General features: G+C 47.8%; 2 protein-coding genes across 2 annotated transcripts in view; one reads left to right on the forward strand and one right to left on the reverse strand.

The window, feature by feature from the left end:
• The window catches only part of CUNH19orf44 (chromosome unknown C19orf44 homolog), a 19,455-nt gene extending 1,985 nt beyond the window's left edge, over positions 1-17,470 (reverse strand). The window contains exons 1-6 of the mRNA XM_028787809.1: positions 17,367-17,470; positions 13,566-14,307; positions 9,578-9,869; positions 8,029-8,102; positions 2,918-3,401; positions 619-714 (exon numbers count right to left, since the gene is read on the reverse strand). Coding sequence (XP_028643642.1) covers positions 619-714; positions 2,918-3,401; positions 8,029-8,102; positions 9,578-9,869; positions 13,566-14,306 — 1,687 coding nt within the window. The 5' untranslated portion in view covers position 14,307; positions 17,367-17,470. The remainder of the gene's footprint in view (positions 1-618; positions 715-2,917; positions 3,402-8,028; positions 8,103-9,577; positions 9,870-13,565; positions 14,308-17,366) is intronic.
• A 15-nt stretch (positions 17,471-17,485) lies between these two features.
• Positions 17,486-18,315, forward strand: part of Calr3 (calreticulin 3) — a 33,442-nt gene continuing 32,612 nt past the window's right edge. The window contains exons 1-2 of the mRNA XM_028787810.1: positions 17,486-17,766; positions 17,868-17,969. Of these exons, the coding sequence (XP_028643643.1) occupies positions 17,676-17,766; positions 17,868-17,969 (193 nt within the window). The 5' untranslated portion in view covers positions 17,486-17,675. The remainder of the gene's footprint in view (positions 17,767-17,867; positions 17,970-18,315) is intronic.

Genomic DNA, 18,315 nt, shown 5'->3' on the forward strand with positions numbered 1-18,315 from the left:
GCTCTTCCTGTGTCTCCATTCTGTATTAACTGTGAACAATAATCACATACTAGCTCTACTAAACGATAAAGGAACTGCTTTCTCTAGCTGGGCATGGTGTCACATGCCAGCTACTCAAGCAAAGGAGTATGAGGTGCTAAGACCTGGAACTCTGAGCCAGCTTGGGTTATGTGCTGCAACTTCATACCCCTACACCCACCCTACCCCCAAAGACACATTTAAAAAAAATTTAAAGAGATGGGATTTCACTATAAACTCTTACATTCAAATGATCCTCCTGACTCAGCTGCCTAAGTAGCTTTGATTATAGGCTTAGGATTGGCCAAGTAGGGAAGAGAACTGGACATGGGCAAAATGGTCCAATAGTGTTCTCTTAGTAGGGCTGGATAGACTCAGGGCTCCTCCACTGAGTTGACACCAGCCCTGAATTGCTTTTGGGCTTGTGGGTTTGGTTAAATCCTTCACCAGACACAGAGGTTCCAGTCACCCTTAGGCTGGCCAACAAAGTCCTATCAGCTGCTGACAAGCAAGCACCCTTCCCAGGGATCCCTCAAAGCCACCCTTAGAAGGTGATGCCAGGAACTGAAGGGAAGGAGTGAGCCCCCAGCTGTCTGTTACCTTCTATGGCGTCTGCGCTGACAATGTGACTGGCGATGGGTGCTGGGTCCACATAAGCACCTCCAAGGGCAGGTCCAATGGCTGCCATGCCACCAGCTGGCCCAAGACAAAGAAGCTGTTGAGGGTACTACAAGCACTTTTAGAACAATATATGACAATGAACTGAGCTGTAGCTGCCCAGTTCTGCTTCCTGGATTGCTTACTGATTTGTTGGAAACAGGTTTGGAAATCATGGTGCCCAGGTTTCCTTTGAGCTCCTGGGATCCAGAAATCCTCCTGCCTCGTCCTCTTGGCCTCTAGCCCTACTTGTGCATAGGTAGTTTTGTGCTGTTTCTATGCATTTGCTGTGTGATGCCAGGAATCGCCCCACATGTCCACTTTATTCTGGGTTACCACCTAGCATTTATGTGGGGTCTATAGAGTTCCAAACCTTGGAACCTTGGTCCTCACACTTTCAACACAACCACCCCATCACTGAGCTGTCTTCTCCGTCCCCACTGTTGACTTTGTTTGTTTGTTTGTTTTTTGAGACAGGGTTTCTCTGTGTAGCCCTGGCTGTCCTGGAACTCACTCTGTAAACCAGGCTGGCCTCCGCCTGCCTCTGCCTCCCAAGTGCTGGGATTAAAGGCGTGCGCTACTACTGCCCGGCTCACTGTTGACTTTCTAAATGGCTAATTCAAGTTTTCCCCAAAGACAGGCTGTGGCTCAGTCCTCAGTGCTCACCCACCTGGCACAAAGCTCTCAATCCCTTGCACCATGAGTGGTGGCACAAAACTGTCATCTCAGCACTCAGGAGGCTGAGGCTGGAGGATCAACTCAAAGTTAACTTCAGCTACATGTGCAATTTGAAGCCAGCCTAGATTACATGAGACCCTTGTCTCAACAAACAAATCCTAAAAGGCACAGATGTGGGGTGTGGATGTGTGGGTGTGTGGCACCCTGGCTTCCACAAGGTTGACAAGGTCACAGTTAAGTGCCAAATTGAAAACAAGTTAGAGAACTGCACCCATTCTTCCCACAGGAAAGGAAGGGGTCAGCAGCTAACTAGCTAAGAAAAGGGCCTAGAGCAATGTTGGACAGAAAAAGAGGAACCAGAGACCACAAGTGGGAAGGACAGAAACCTCTGGAAAGTCCTGGGCATGATGAAAAGAGCGACTTTCAGAATATGCTCACCACTAAGGTCAAACACATAGCCTGTAGCATGGCAGCCCCTGCCACTTCTGTGAGGTCCTGATGGCAGCTAGTGAGGACCTGGATGGCTGAAGACCGGCTGGTGGGTATCCTCCTGTCCCTTCCCCAGCACCCTGTGTTCCCTGTAGCAGGCTTCTAGGTGTCAGCAGCACTCTGCCTCAGTGCTGGCATCTTGAACTGTCCCCAGACTTCAAAGTCTTCCCAGGATTGGAAGCCACTGGGAACACCCTAGCTACCAACCACCTCTTGTCCTGGGAAGAGGAAATGGAAATGGGGTGCCAAGATTCCCCCTGAACCTGGCTAATGACAAGAGCCCAGACCCAGATGCTGTGCTGGGAGTTGGTCTTGTGTATGTAGATGCAGACCTCTAGGCTGACGTCTGTTTATAGTCTAGACTGTGGTGTGGTCAAGCATCTCGGTCTCAATGTTATGTAAAGGTTGTCTTCCATCGCCTCTGACTGGTCAATAAATACCCGATTCAGCTTATGACTAGGCAGAGGATAGGAAGGCTGGACTTCTGATATTATTAGCAAGGGTCCCAGGTAGAGAGAATTAAGGACCAGAGGGTCCAGGAGTCATGATGAGGTCATCAAGGGATTCACCATGAGGTCTCAGTGAGAGAGCAGGCATGAGGACACAATTGGACCAGAACAAGACAGGGCCAGACTCATGTTTGAAGGTAGAAAACCACATGCCTGGGAAGTAGACAGTGTAGATGTCTAGATTTTCGGAATAGATGAATAGATAAGTCTAGTCACAGTGCTTCAAGCTTGTTAATAAACTTAATAGGGGGGCTGGAGAGATGGCTCAGCAGTTAAGAGCACTGACTGCTCTTCCAGAGGTCCTGAGTTCAAATCCCAGCAACCACATGGTGGCTCACAACCATCCGTAATGAGATTGGATGCCCTCTTCTGGTGTGTCTGAAGACAGCTACAGTGTATTCATAAATAAAATAAAATAAATAAATCTTTAAAAAAAATAAATTTAATAGGTCTCTGTGTCAATTATGTGGGAGCTAGAACAGAAAAGGATAAGGCTATCATTCTTAAATTACAGCCTACACCCAAGGACACCACAGCATCCCAGGTTCCCTGAGGCCCCGACTTACCCTTGCTCCACTGGTAGGCGAAGGCAGGGTCAAGAGTCTGCACAGCTGTCTCCTTCACCACTCTGGTCACACCTCTGCCCCATTCTGTCCTTGATAGAGGTTGTCTGACAACAATATCTGTCTGTCCACTGGAAGAAAACTTTGACAAAGTATCCAGCGTCCTGTCAAGTGACTCCTCCAAGGCCAAGGGACCAGACAACTGCTCAAAATCCTCTGAGTAAGCTGGGCTTGCCGTGAGTGCAGTGGGTGTCTCCATGGAGCATGCCCTGGACATACTGTGAGACCGGACAGATGCTGACAAGCTGGCACTTGGGTGCTCTGAGACCTCACTCTCAGTGGTAAGATCCTCTTCATCCTCAACCACGGTGGTCACACCCTGAAACACAGAACTCTTGGGCCGTGAAGCCCTCTGCGCTTCCAGTCGAGTAGGTGATGTGGGTGAGGGGCTTCTGCCTGAAATCCCTTCCCTTACAGAATCTTCCTCCTGAAAGGAACAAGGAGGGCAGAGCTGAAGGAAATTCTAGAGAGCGCAACAGTGCCTCCTTCAGCCAGACACAGCAGCAGACACTTGTGATCCTAGTATTCAGGCAGAAGAGATCACAAATTCTAGGCTAGCCTGGGCTACATAGCAAGACCCTCTCTCAGAAATACAACACAGGCAAAGCAGTATGCACCTATAATCCCAGCACTTTGGAGGCAGGGGGAGAAGGATCAGGAATTCAAGGCCAGCCTCAGCTGATTTGGAGGCCAGCCTGGGCTATGTGAGACTCTGTCTCAGAAAACCAAAAGTAAAAATAAAGACAGCCAAGGTGTATCATACTTGTAATCTTATCACTTGGAATGCAGAAGTCAGATGACTGCCTAGTCTCAGGCCACACCAGGCTATAGAGTAAGACCTGTCCCCCTGATCTTCAAAAGAAAATAATTAAAACTATCCTATTTGTGGGATGGAAAGATGGTTCAGAAGGTAAAGGCACTCACTGCCAAGTTCAACAACCCAGATCTCCTGGATTCACATGCAGATGAAGACTCCCACAGTTATGCTTTGACCTGACTCACACATGCACAAGAGTGTACACACACACACACACACACACACACACACACTGAAAAGTACTGTCTTCTCTTACAGAGGACCAGGATTCAATTGCCAGCAACTATGTGCAGCTCACAACTGTCTGTGACTCCAGTTCCCGTGGATCCAACACCCTTACAAAGACATACATGCAGGCAAAACACAGATAGATATACAAAAGATAAATCAGTTTTAAAAAAGAAAAAGTATAAAAAGTAAAACAGATGAAAAGCTTATGAAGTACACTTTCATTTAAAGAAAAGATGAGTCTGGAGAGCAAGCTCTTAGGCCAGTGTGCTGCCAGCACCCACAATAGGTGGCTCAAAACTGTCTGAAATCCAACTCCAGGAGATTTCACGCCCTCTTCTGGCCTTTGTGGGCACTGCACTCACATGCATGCATGTACCTCCAGAAACACAATCAAAAACTATAAAAATATTCTCTTGTGTAAACAGGGAAACTCCATGTTGTCAGGGAGGCGTGCAGCTGGAGATGAAGCCCAGGGCCTTGTACATGCTTAACACATGCTGTCCCACTCTGCTGAAGCACTTTACACAAGGTTTCTTCCTCTGTAGGCTGAAGACGACAAGGACAGGACTCATTGTGTAGACCAGGCTAGCCTAGAGTTATATACATTGGTATGGCCTCAAACTCACATCAGTCCTACTGTGGTAGCTTCCCAAGTGCAGGGATTACAGGTATGAACCAGCACATCTGCCTAGCTTTTAGGTTTCTTCTTAGACAGTGTATGGTGATCTGAATAAGAATGGCCCCCATATTGGGAGGCAGAGGCAGGCAGATTGCTGAGTTCGAGGCCAGCCTGGTCTACAGAGTGAGTTCCAGGACAGCCAGGAGTACACAGAGAAACCCTGTCTCGAAAAAACAAACAAACAAACAAACAAAAAAAACCAAAAAAAAAAAAAACAAAAAAAAAAAAGAAAGAAAAAGAAAAAGAAAAAAAGAAAAAAAAAAAGGATGGCCCTCATAGGCTCAGATATTTGAAATCTCAGTCACCAGGGAGTGGCACTATTTGAAAGAATCGTACTGATTAAGACTTGAGTGGCCTTGCTGGAGGAGGTGTGACACTAGGGTGGCCGGAGCCTCTGTGTCTGCCCATGGATCTGGATGTAGCTCCTACATGCTGAACGCTTCCTGCCATGATGATAATGTAAGCAAACCTGGACCTATAAGCAAGTCCCCATTAACTGTTTTACTTTGTAAGAGTTGTTGTAAGAAGAGGCAGGTAGATCTCTAAATCTGAGGCCAGCCAGCCTGGTCTACAGACAGAGTTGCAGGACAACCAGAACTAGAAAAAAAAAAAAAACCCTGTCTCAAAAAACAAACAAATAAACAAACAAACAAACAGTTACCACAGTGACTGTGTCACCTCATAGCAACAGAACTGTGACTAACACAGACCTAAGACAGACATATACATCTCATGCTGGATTTCAGCTGGGATGTGGGAGAGTTAGACTGGATGGGAGTGAGGATCCACAGAAGCCCTTGGGCACGTCTACAGCGGGAAGACTACTGCTGCATGTGTGCAGTGCCATCCTATGAGTAGAGTCTCAGGCTGAATTAAAAGCAGAAGCGGGAACTGGGCACCTGATTATAGACATACTGTGACCAGCTGCCTCCTGTTCCTGCCACTAGGCCTCAGCCCTTCCTTAAAACTCTTAAGCTGCTGCTATTTGATGTCTATCACAGACACAAGACCAGGAACTAAGATACTATAGAACCAAAAATTGACTTGAACTTCTGATCCTCCTACCTCTACTTCCACAGTCTGAACCCACCATGCACAGCTGGATGCTATAAACTTTAAATGTGTACCCTTGTATGCCACTAAACACTCATCTGACAGGGCAGACACTCCCAGGAACCGAGGGATGTGTGTGACTGGGGACTGCAGCCTGCTCAGCCTTGGCTATCCGAGCTACCATAAGAAGGGGCTCTGGCCAGGCACTGTGCCCACACCTATAATCCCAGCAGTTGGGGATCAGAAGCAGGCAAGATTCCTGTGAGCTTGAGGCTTAGCCTCATCTACAGAGTAAACTCCAGGACAGCCTGGGCCACACAGAGAGACCCTGTTACTGAGAGGGTTGGGGTGCAGTTCTGATCACTTCCTTTTTGGTTTGTTTGTTTGTTGTTTTTTGTTTGTTTGTTTTTTTAAAGGATTTATTTCTGTGCAGCCCTGGCTCTCCTGGAATTCACTGTGTAGATCAAGCTGGCCTTGAACTCACAGGGATCCTCCTGCCTCTGCCTTTTGAGTGTTGGGATTAATAGAGTACCCACCAGACCTGGCACTATCACTTTGTTTAGAAACATTTTTATTACATTTACTTGGTATATATGTACATGCAAGCACATGTGTGTTATTTAGTGTACATGTATATGCATATGCAAGTGCATTTTGGTCTTTTGTTATGAGTTATAATGCTAAGTGCAGAACCTGGTTTCCCCAGAGTCCACACATAGACCCAAGTAACAATATATGATCTTGCCTCCAAGTTATTTCTGATTGGTAAATAAAAATGCCTACAGCCTATAGCTAGGCAGAATTGAGATAAGATAGGTGGGGCTTGGTGTTCCCAGCATTGAGGTCAGAGGAGACTATCAGGAGGAAGAGAAGAAAGTGAATGAGGAGGAGGAAGACATCACGGGTTAGGAGTCAAGAAAGCATGAATCTGAGAGTTGGCCAACTGGAGTTAAAAGCAGCCTAGATGAAACACATAAGTAATAACTCGGGGTTATCAATAGGAAATAAAATTTAATAACATAAAGGGTAGATCTGCTCAGCTCTAGTGCTGATTAAGGCTTATTATAAATATAAAGGTTGTGAATGTCTTTTTTCTGGGAACTTAATGGTCAAAGATAGTGTAAAAACCCCAGACTGGGATTAAAAATTTCTACAACACATGTGTTATTTAGTATGTGTGCAAATGTGAGCACATTTGCGTTACATAGTGTATACACATACAAATAAGAGTGTGTGTTATACTATGTGTGCACATACGAGAGCATGCATGCTGCTCAGTGTATGAGCACATGCCAACACGTATGACAGTCAGAGGATCCAGCCACGAGTCTTGTCTCCTTCCCCTAGTGGGACCTATGGACATCATAGTGCATCAGGTGGCCAGGCTTGGAGGCAAACACCATTACCTGCTAAGCATCTTAACAGCCTGTGGGGTTCCTTCGGGACCAAGTGTCTCTTTTCCTGTGCTCACCGGCAGCTGTGGCGTTCTTGACATTCTTTGGATTGATGACAACTGCAGGACACTGAGCAGTCTCCTGCTTTCACCCCTAAAGATGCTGGTCCCCCGATCTCACCAATGGGTCCCCAAATGTTGCCAATGTCCCCAGAGGGACCAGACTGCTGCTGCTGAGCCCCATGGCCTAAACAGAACATGCCAGCTGCAACATGCTACACTTTTAGTGACTCATGGGGAGTGGTGCTCAGAGGCAGGTCACTTGTCCAGCATAGGCCACACCCTGGGTCTGTCCCTAACACTGCACAGAAAGTAAAGAAGGGCTGGTAAGATAGCTCAGATGATAAAGGAACCTGACAGTCTGAGCATCATCCTGGGACTCACAGGAGATAAAGGAAGCTTCCTCCTCTGACACCAAGTGTGGGTGTGGTGTACAAGTATGCACTTGTGAGTGCAAGCTCAGCACACACCCAAAATGAATAAATGTGTGGGGAACAGACAGATCCCTGTGAGTTTGCAACCAGTCTGATGGATAGAGTGAGTTCTGGCTGGTCCGGACTCCATAGTGAGACCCAGTCTTTAATCAAAAACCAAGGTAAATTAACACAATAAAAAGGACTCTATTGCCAGGCGGTGGTGGCGCACGCCTTTAACCCCAGCACTCAGGAGGCAGAGGCAGACAGACTTTTGAGTTCGAGGCCAGCCTGGTCTACAGAGTGAGTTCCAGGACAGCCAGGGCTACACAGAGAAACCCTGTCTTGAAAAACCAAAAAAAAACAAAAAACAAAACAACAACAACAAAAGGACTCCATCATACTTACTTTCTGTTCCCCATCTGATTTGTCTCCATCAGCCAGAACCAGATCATCAATGGACAAAATATTAATTCTAAAATCTGTAATTAAAAAATAAGTGCACTGTGGGTGAGGTAGCCCAGTGGGTAAGGGTGCCTGTGGCCAAGCCTGCCAGCCCTCATTCAACCCCTGGGTCCCACATGGGGTAAAGGAGAAAGCCAACTTGCTAGTGGTCCTAAACTCCCCATGGGCACTATGGACATGGGCTCCCTTCACATACATATCCAATAAGGAAAAGAAGCCAGGGTCTAGAGAGATGGCTTGATGGTTAAGAACACTGGCTGCTTTTCCAGAAGTCTTGAATTCAATTCCCAGCACCAACATGGTAGCTCAAAACCGACTATAATAGGATCTGGTGTGCAGATATATATGCAGACAAAGTACACATATACATAAAAATATATAAATAAATCTTTTTAAAAATAAAAGAAAGAAAAGAAAAAGAAGCCAGGCATGATGGTACACACCTTTAACTACAGCATTCAAGAAACAGAGGCAGATGGATCTCTGTGAGTTCAAGACCAGCCTGGTCTACAGAGCAAGTTCTAGGACAATCAGAGCTACACAGAAAAAAAAAGTGTCTCAAAAGACAAAAAAAGACTATCAAAGAACAACACTACAAAGTTAGTACAGGGAAAGGAAGACTACTGCCATCTATTAAAATGTCAGTTCTGTCCCTCAAGGCCACTCAACATAACTATCTTCTGCCCTTCCTCAGCCCACCCAGTGACAGTGCAGCAAGACACTCCCACCATGCAGACCACAGTGGTCCAGAACCCTCTGCCATGTCAGCCTCTGTTCTCTGAAGTACCCAGTCTGGAAATAGCTCCTAGGTACTTGCCTAACATGCATGGGGCCCTTCGTTCAGTCCCCAGCAGTGCCAAATAAACTGCTTAAATAACTCATGGTGTGGACTGTTTTAGGGGCAGGGCCACATATAACCCAGATGGACATCAAATTTGGTCAGATGACGACCTTGAAGGCCTGGTCCTCCTGCCTCTACCTTCCCATGACAGGATGACAGATGGGCACTAGCACACCAGCAGTACCCATGACCTTTCAGACTACTTTCTTTTTTTACATTTATTTATTTGTCTGCAGGTACACAGTGCACCACATGTGTCTGGAGGGCATCAGGTCCCTAGGAACTGCAGTTACAGGCAATTGTGAGCTGCCATAAGAGTGATGGGAACGAACCTGGGTCTTCCTTCTGCAAGAGCTGAGCCGTGTCTCTGGCTAGTCCTAGGTTTTTGGGTGTGTTTCCCATTCTCTGACCATGGCATGTATGGCTATGTGAGGAGAACTGGCTCAGAGCCAGGGCTGACAGTTCATGCCTGTCCCCTCAACACTCAAGAAACCAAGGGATGTGTGTTGTGTCAGCCTTGGTCTCTGACTGGCAGCTCACTTCTGACTGCCGCCAGTGTGACGAACTCACCACCCAGTTACACAATGCCCTGGGACAGCAGACTGGGTACACTGAAGGTAGGCTCCCCTTCCCCACAAGGTGATGGGTTACCATGGAGGCTGTCAGCAGCAGCTTCTGAAACTGGCTCCTCAGAAGACTCCGCCTCCATCCTGCTGGGAGAGGAAGCCAGCTTGATACACCCCATCTTTGAAGAGGATGATTTGGAGATGTCATCGAGGATGGAAGGTGAGGCCGTGACAGAGACTGTGTCCCCAGCACTGCGAGTCTGTAGGGAGTGAGTTCTCAAACCAATGCTAGTCGACCGTACGGGCCGAGAAGACTTTAAGCTGGACTGGTCCGCACTGAGCAGAGACAGGACTGCTGGCTGATCTGGAGTCAGACCCTACTTTTGTGAAAAGAGAGGATGTGAAGTTACTAAACGTAAATGCCATAGCCCGCTCGCTCCACAGAGCCACGCCCGCTCGCTCCACAGAGCCACGCCCGCTCGCTCCACAGAGCCACGCCCGCTCGCTCCACAGAGCCACGCCCGCTCGCTCCACAGAGCCACGCACGCGGGGAGAGACTAGCTGGGGGACAGCCCAAGGAGCAAAAGTGCTTGCCACGACTCCGGACCTGAATACAACCCTGGGACCCACTTGGTGGAGGTACACACACACGCACACACACACATGCACGCACACATGCAAATAAATAAAAGGAATAAATGGAAAGGAAGTAAGAAAGAAAACAGGCTATGGTGATACACACTTAATCCCAGCCCTGGGGAGACAGAGGCAGGTGGATCTCTTAGAGTTCAAGCCCAGTCTGGTCTACAGAGTGAGTTCAAGAACAGCCAGGGCTACACAGAGAAACTCTGTCTCAAAAAAAAAAAAAAAAAAAAAAAATAGTATATGGGATTTGGGTGTGGAAAAATGACTCAGCAGTTAAGAGTGCTTGCTGGTCTTGCAGAACCATGCTCAATTCCTATCATCCACAAGTTGCTTCAAAACCATCTGCAACTCCAGTCCCAGGGGATTGGACATCTTCTTCTGACTTCCATAGGTACCAGGCCACATGTGGTGCACATAGGCAAATACTCTATACATAAAATATATTTTTTTTTAATTTTATATATGCGATGAGTACATTGCAGCTGTCTTCAGACACACCAGAAGAGGGCATCAGATCTCATTACAGATGGTTGTGAGCCACCATGTGGTTTCTGGAAATTGAACTCAGGACCTCTGGAAGAGCCCAATTGGGCTGGAGAGATGGCTCAGCGGTTAAGAGCACTGACTGCTCTTCCAAAGGATTCAGGTTCAAATCCCAGAACCCAGAATGACAGCTCACAACTGTCTGTGACTCCAACTCCAGGGAATCTGATACCCTAACACATGCATACATACATACATACACACATACTTACATACATGCATGCATACATACATGTAAAACTCAGATACACATAGAATAAAAATAAATCATTAAAAAAAAACTCAGGTTCTGTGGATGCTGGAAGGAGGATACTTCTGGACTCCTGGAGGCTCCCAAAGCATCAGAGGCCAAGACCATCTGTAGACTTGGATCTAGGCAAGTACAGGTTAGTGTCCAGCACGGTGACAAATGCCTTTAATCCCAGCACTCGGGAGGTAGAGACAGGTAGGTCTTGTGAGTTCAAGGCCAGCATGGTCTATATAGGGAATTCTAGGGTAGCCAGGGCTACACAGAGAACCTGTCTCAAACAAACAAAACAAAACAAACATCAAGGACAGGTTAAATGGATTATGTGTGAGCAAAGGAAGGGAAGCTGTCTCCGGAGTTACCATGGATGGTTCTCTCCTGGTGCAGATTCCTCCCCTAGCCAGGGGCAAGCACAGGCATAGCCAAGGAGGAGGGCAACTATTACTGCCCCCCCACACTGGCCCCATCTAGAGGCAGCTCCACAGAGCTCATGGTGGGGAGGGTGGTAAGGAAAACAGATGGTGGACTTATGAAAGTAAGAGCCCTAGAAGGAGCCAGCAGGTAACAAAACAATGGCTAGAACCTTCCTGAGCTGCAGCAGACCTTGCAAATGGTTTGCTAAGTGTCTTCCTGTGTGACAAGGATCTGCATTCACTGAACACTCATTTAGAACAGATGCCAGGGTCTTCCGAAGCACCTCAGCAGTTATGTTTGTGACTGTGCTTCTTCTGTTGTCCTCTCCAAATACAGAGAACATGACACTAACATATGTGTGTTCTCTTCATTCAGAGACAAGCACAAGACACGTGGGAGAGCAGCAGAAACGGGGACAGAGCCTGTCCACACAGGGCACAACCTAGCGCAGCTGTGAGCCCTAGGAGACATGGCTGATGCCCACAGGTGACAGAGGAAACATTCTGCGACAGCCTGAGCCTGCTGTATGTGAGACAGAGGGAATGGGGACCTTTCGAGAGTGGAACAACTGCTCCCAGGAGCACTAAGGATGTGGAAATTCCCAGGCTGGGGCAGGTGACCTCCCTAAAACAACTGCCATGGCTGTTGACGACACTGCAAGCCTGGATGGTGAAGCTGTACTGCTGAAGATGTCAAAGGCTTTTGTTGCAGGACTTGGAAAAATACGCTAGGACTGAGCCAGAAGAGTGCCTGCCCAGATGCACTCCTGCAATCCCAGTGCTCGAAGGTGGAGGCAGGCAAGTATCAGAGGTTGAGGCCAGCCAGGTCAATCCTGCTAATTCCAGGCCAGCCAAGGCTTCACAGAGAAACCCTGTCCGCGTGGAGGTGGGGGTGGGAACAGTGTCAGCTGTCAAGACAGCGGCAAAAGTGGTCAGAGACAGAAACAACTTCCCAACTGGACTTAAGGCCGCTCCACAGGGGACACTCACTGTTACTACCTTGAACCTACAAAACCTGGGGTTAGGAGAGTCAGGCTAGTGTAGGGGAGGTACCCATTCCCTAATTGGTTCTTGATTGTGTCAATAAAGACGGCCGAGGCCAATCGCTGGGCAAAGGGGAAAAGGTGGGACTTCTGAGTCCCAGGAGGAAGAGAAGCGGATGAGAGGGAGGAGGCAAAGCAGGCAGTGGAGCGGAGGAAGCGGCAGGTGTGTAGGTCTCAGGGGCACTAAGAGTTTGTAGCCTCCCCCGTGGGCAGAGGCCAGGGAGGATAGGGCAAGACATTCTTTTCCCAGCCATTGAGTTATCTGGCTAGTTTTAAAATACTAAGGCTGTCTGGTGTTTTCCATCCACTGCAACTAAGGTGGGCAGGAGAAAGGGCACAGCCGTGGGGGTCGCTGGCAGCCGGGTGGGGCTAGCTGCGAGAGGTTGAGAGAGCTCGGAATAAGCTCTTAACTAAGAAAGAGCAAGCATGTTATTAAAATTACACGCAACAGGCTAGGAGAAAAGGAGAGCTGTGGCTCTAGTAAATGATAGGGCCAAATGGCCAATGTGCTGCCCTGCATTTCTATTTATGACCACAAGCTGTCACCGGTGCTGGGTAGGCTCCGGCCATCAGTGTCTTTCAGCCATTTGTACTCCTGTAAGTAATCCCAATAAACTGATTGGTTCTCCAAGTTGGTCTTAGGTCCTGTTGTGCTTTTATTTGTCACTGGCTTCCTGTGTGAAGCAAGGAGATGTCTGTTCACATCTCCCTGGCAATGGTGTCACACAGCAACAGCTTGTTCCCACAGCTCACACTCATCCAGCTTTCTCACACAACTCAAGCCCACACAGGCATCACCAGTTCACAGTGGGCTAAGCCTTCTACAGCAATAAACAATTAAGACAATTCCTCTAATGTGGGCCGTCCTTCAATTGAGACCTCAAACTAAACTAGCTAGACAAAGCATTTGCTGCTCTTTCTTGAAGGGGACCTGAGTCTGGTTCCCAGCACCCACATCAGGCGTCTCACGACCCCTCTAACTCTAGCTCCAGGGGATCGATGCCCTCTTCTATCTTTGCAAGCACCTGTGCATATGTGGGGTATACACACACAGACATGTATGTACAGAAGTGGGAGAGGGTCTGCTATGGTACAAACAAAGCAATGGGCTCTGCTCCCAGAATCACCAAAAAACAAACAAACAAAAATGTAAAACTTGAAACCAACAAAAGAATACGTTACCAAGAACTCCTTTCCAAGGTTGCTCCTGCTGACTCTGGTGCCAAGGAGCTCCCGGTTTCTCTTTGTTTCTTTTTCTCTAGAAGATTCCATCAAGCTTCCAAGCAACACTTTCATCTCCTCCTCGTCACTGTCAGGAGCGTCACACTTTCTGGGGGGCTCTTTCTGTGTGGGCAGTGGACCCTGCTTCCCTGTGCCCACTGCCGGCCCTGGGGACCTAGCTTCAGGGGGCAGCTCCTTCTTCTTCAGAAACCTGCTACCATTTCCACTCTGTCCATCGCTCTTTGTCACAGATGTTTTGCACACTTGTTTCTGAAAAGTTCTGTGTGGATACTGGGCAGAAACAGAAGTTGCATCTGTCCTCTTAGGAAGACTGTGCTCGCTGGCTGTGGAGTCAGACTCCCTGTCAGACCAAGCTGTGGGGACGTGCTTCCGATTCAGGATCTTGGTTTCAATCTGGGCCAGTTTCCTAAGGGCCTCACTGGCTCTGGTCTTGGAGGAGATGGTGGGAGCCCTCGAGCCCAGCCTCGCCCCTCTCCTCGCCATGGCCTCCTCTTTGGGCATCAAATAGTTCTCGTCCATCATTTGGTTTTTCTTTAGGATTCTGCTCTGCCCAGGTGCCACTTGGCCAAGACTTCGGGCTTGTAAGTTTCTGATCTCTTCCATCCTCGAGCTATCTAAGAACATATCCCTGAAGTCAAAAACACCATGTCGAGGGCCAAAGGGCCTTCTTGTGGAAGCCATTCTAGGAAAACAAAGATTGTGTTTTCAGCCTTTAAAAGCATTTTATTTATTTTTTGTTTTGTTTATTTTTTTTTCAAGATAAGGTTTCCCAGTATAGCTTTGGTTTTCCTGGAAGCACCCTAGACCAGACCTGCTTCCAAGTGCTGGGATCAAAGGTGTATGCCACTACCACCCAGATAAAAGTCTTTCTTTTAGTAAGCTGTAGGGCATGTGGGACCGAGCTACCAGACAGGCATAAGAACTGGTAAGGCTGAGTGAGCTCGAAACCTGGGAATCTCAGGGATTTGAGAACAGGAGTCCAGCTGACTCGTCCCTGTCTCTGTACCTGCTCTGGAACCTGTAACCAGGTTAGCCAACTGAGAGGACCATGGGTACTCATTTCCGTATCATAGTACCTGGAGTCCTTCTCCATGCTAATGAGGAATCTACATGACCTCAGCCTTCAGCCAATGACCTTTCCTTCCTGGGTCTTCTCACGCCCTTCCCCCAAGAGGTATATAATCCCTGATTCAACTGAATAAAGTGCATGCACTCACATTCATCCCCAGTAAAGCAATATGAACAAACAAGGATTGTCTCAAAGAGAGCTGCTTCACTAAACATCACCATGGGGAAGGCCTTTGCCTACAAGAGCCCCTCTTAAGACTCTGAAGAAGGCTTTCCCTTCTTCAGACCTCAGGTCCTCAGCACTCACTCCCCATCAGACTGGATCTCACTTGTCCCAGGCTCTCCCGCCCCTTTTCTCGCTGGTGTGCAGATGCCCTGCAGGAAAAGGTGCACTGAGGAGCCCACTCCTGACTCGTCCTGGCGGTACACCTGGTATCCAGAGAGGAGACAGGAAACTACAACCTTTGTCTCAGATCCTGCTTTCCCTTTCTGGTCCAGTGTAGCAGCATCTGACACCCTGAAGGGAAACAGAGTCCCTTTCCAGCCTTTGGTCTGCCTCCCCCCAACCTCCTGCAGAAGCAGCATGACAGTCAGCTGGAATGTCACACACTTTTAATCCCAGCACTCAGGAGGCAGGTGGATCTCTTATGGGTTCAAGACCAACCTGGGCAGTGGCTCTCCACTTATCTTTCCCCAGTGCTGCCCCAAGGACCCAGCTTCAGTGGTTAGCTCTTTTTTCCTTAAAAAACCTGACACCTCTTCTATTTTGCCCACTCTTTTTTGCCAACCAGGGCTATGTAAGGAGATCCTGTTTTGGAAATACCAAAAAAAATTAAAAAAAAAATCCAGCACTCGGGAGGCAGAGACAGGTAGATTTCTGAGTTTGAGGCCAGCCTAATTTACAGAGTGAGTTCCAGGCTAACCAAGGCTACATAGATAAACCCTGTCTTGAAAAACCAAAACAATAACAAAAAATGTATGTGGATATGTGTGTATGCTGAGCGTGTGTACCTCATGGGTGCAGGAGCATTCCCTCAGAGGTCAGAAGACGTGTGGGATCCTTTGAAACTAAAGTTACAGCCAGGTGTGGCCACCATGTGGGTGCTGGGTGTGAAACCCAGGTCCTCTGCAAGAGCAACCAGTGCTCTGACTGTGGAGCCATTTCTACCTCCTCTTCTTCCTTTCTTTCTTTCCTTCTTTTCTTTCTTTCTTTTTTTATTTGGTGTTTTTTTTTTTTTTCCATTGGAGACGTTTCTCTGTGTAGCCCTGACTGTTCTGGATCTCACTGTATAGATCAGGCTGGCCTCAAACTTCCAGCTACTCTATTTTTTTTTTAAGATTTTATTTTTAGGCTGGGTGGTGGTGGCGCACGCCTTTAATCCCAGCACTTGGGAGGCAGAGGCAGGCAGATTTCTGAGTTCGAGGCCAGCCTGGTTTACCAAGTGAGTTCCAGGACAGCCAGGGCTACACAGAGAAACCCTGTCTTGAAAAACCAAAAAAATAAAATAGAGATTTTATTTTTATTTATTTTATGTATATGAGTACACTGTCACTGTCTTCAGACACACCAAAGGAGAGCTTCTGATCCCATTGGAGATGGTTTCAAGCCATCATGAGGTTGCTAGGAATTGAACTCAGGAGCAGTCAGTGCTCTTTGCTAAGCCATCTCTCCAGCTCTTATTAAAAATTCTTTTTAGAAAAAAAAAACCCAAAACAAAATAAAAAACAAAAAATTATTTTTAGCACTTGACAGAATTTCATTTATTGTGTGTGTGCCTGTGTGTTCCCACAGGTGGAGGTCAGAAGCAAACAGCAGATTGGTTTTCACCCTCCACCATATGTGTTCCTGGGACTGAGCTCGAACCTTTTCTAATTTCCCATCTCACAGGCACTAAAAGTCCGTTAAGTTCCTCTCCTGCATTCAAAAGCTCCCATGTGGTAGAAAATCACACTGCCCGCTAGAGTTTGAACAAGGTTAGTCTCCACAAACAATAATAAAGGAAAGGAAAGAAAAAAAAAGATACAAGGCAATTGACCTGGAGTTACTATGTAAGACAGCAGTTCCACTCAGATGGAGCCCAAGAGAAACGGAAATGTATGCGAACGTTCATAGATCATTCAAAACATACAAAACGGAAACAACCCTCATGCCTATGAACTACTGAGTGAACCATTCAAAGGGTAGGATATTACTCAACTTTTAAAACAGAGGGGAAGGGAACTGGCTCAGCCCTTTCTCATGGCTGAATTACCAGAACCCACGTGATGGAAGGAGAGAATTGATTCCTCTGACCAGACGTAAATAAATAAATGTAAAAACCTACTATATATGCTTCTTTAAAAGTTTTATATATTCACGAGCGTGGGGGTGAGTGACTGAAATCCCAGCACTTGGGTATTGGTGCAGGAAGAGCAAGAGTTGATGGCCAACCTCTACTACACAGGGAGCTCTACGCCAGCCTGCGTTACCTGAGATGCAGTCTCAATCGACTAACAGAACACAAAAATAAGGCACTAAGTATTACACACTGCTGACACTCAGTTTCCTCGCTTTTGTTAGCAAGTCCTACGGGATCATGCTCCAACGCCCTCCAGATCTGGAAACTCAGGTGTGGGAATGCCGCCCCCTTTCCTGCAACCCCTCGTCGACCCAGCTGATCACTGTAAGGTCACCTGAGTAGCCGCGTTGGTTTCTTCCCGCCAGGCTTCGGCCTCAAAGTATAGGCCCCAGTGTGAGGTTGCCCCAGGAGACCGCGCCAGAGACTCGAGAGACTACATTTCCCGTCGGCCATCGCGCTCCATCCACCAATGAACGCCTCAGGTCACAATCGCGGGGCGTCACGGGACCAGTAATTCTAGCGCGCCCATTCAGCGGCCTCAGGTCATAATCCCAAAGGCATGCCGGGAGTTGTAGTTTCTGAGTTGCGCCCCTCAGGCGCTACCGACGCCTGAGAGCAGAGAGCTGTAGTAGCACGGGCAGCCATGGTCTCGGCTCGCGTGTCGCTCTGGGCCATCTGCGTGCTGCGCGTGGCACTAGCCACTGTGTACTTCCAGGAGGAGTTTCTAGACGGAGGTGAAGGCGATTACCGTGGTGGCTGGCTTGTGCCTTGGCGTCCACCATCTGTCATCTGGACCCGTGTACTTTGCACCCCTAACCCTCCTGTCTCCCCACAGAGCGCTGGAGGAACCGCTGGGTCCAGTCCACCAATGACTCCCAGTTCGGGCACTTCAGAGTCTCATCGGGGAAGTTCTATGGGCATAAAGAGAAAGACAAAGGTTAGTGTAGAATCGGGAGCAAATAGAGTAGAGTTAGAAACCGCACGGCACCCTGACTGCGCACCCACCGTTCAAGCCAGGACACTGAGGCACATGCAGGCTCTGCATTACCCTGTTTGGGTTTACATTAGTTTAAGATTGAGTGAAGAGTATTTTGGTTTTAGTTTTTGAGCAGTCTTATGCAGCCCTAGATGGCTCTAACTCCCAACCTCCCAAGTGTTGATTACTTTTTCCGTATCTATGTATGTTTGGGTTTGGGGGCAGTATGCACTCTGAGTGCGGACTGGAATGACAGTGGAGATGCTCAGAAAGTGCTGGAATGACAACTGGGTTAACAGAAATAATT

The sequence above is a fragment of the Grammomys surdaster genome, unplaced genomic scaffold (genome assembly GCF_004785775.1).
Source record: "Grammomys surdaster isolate TR1022 unplaced genomic scaffold, NIH_TR_1.0 125672, whole genome shotgun sequence".
Taxonomy (NCBI): domain Eukaryota; kingdom Metazoa; phylum Chordata; class Mammalia; order Rodentia; family Muridae; genus Grammomys; species Grammomys surdaster.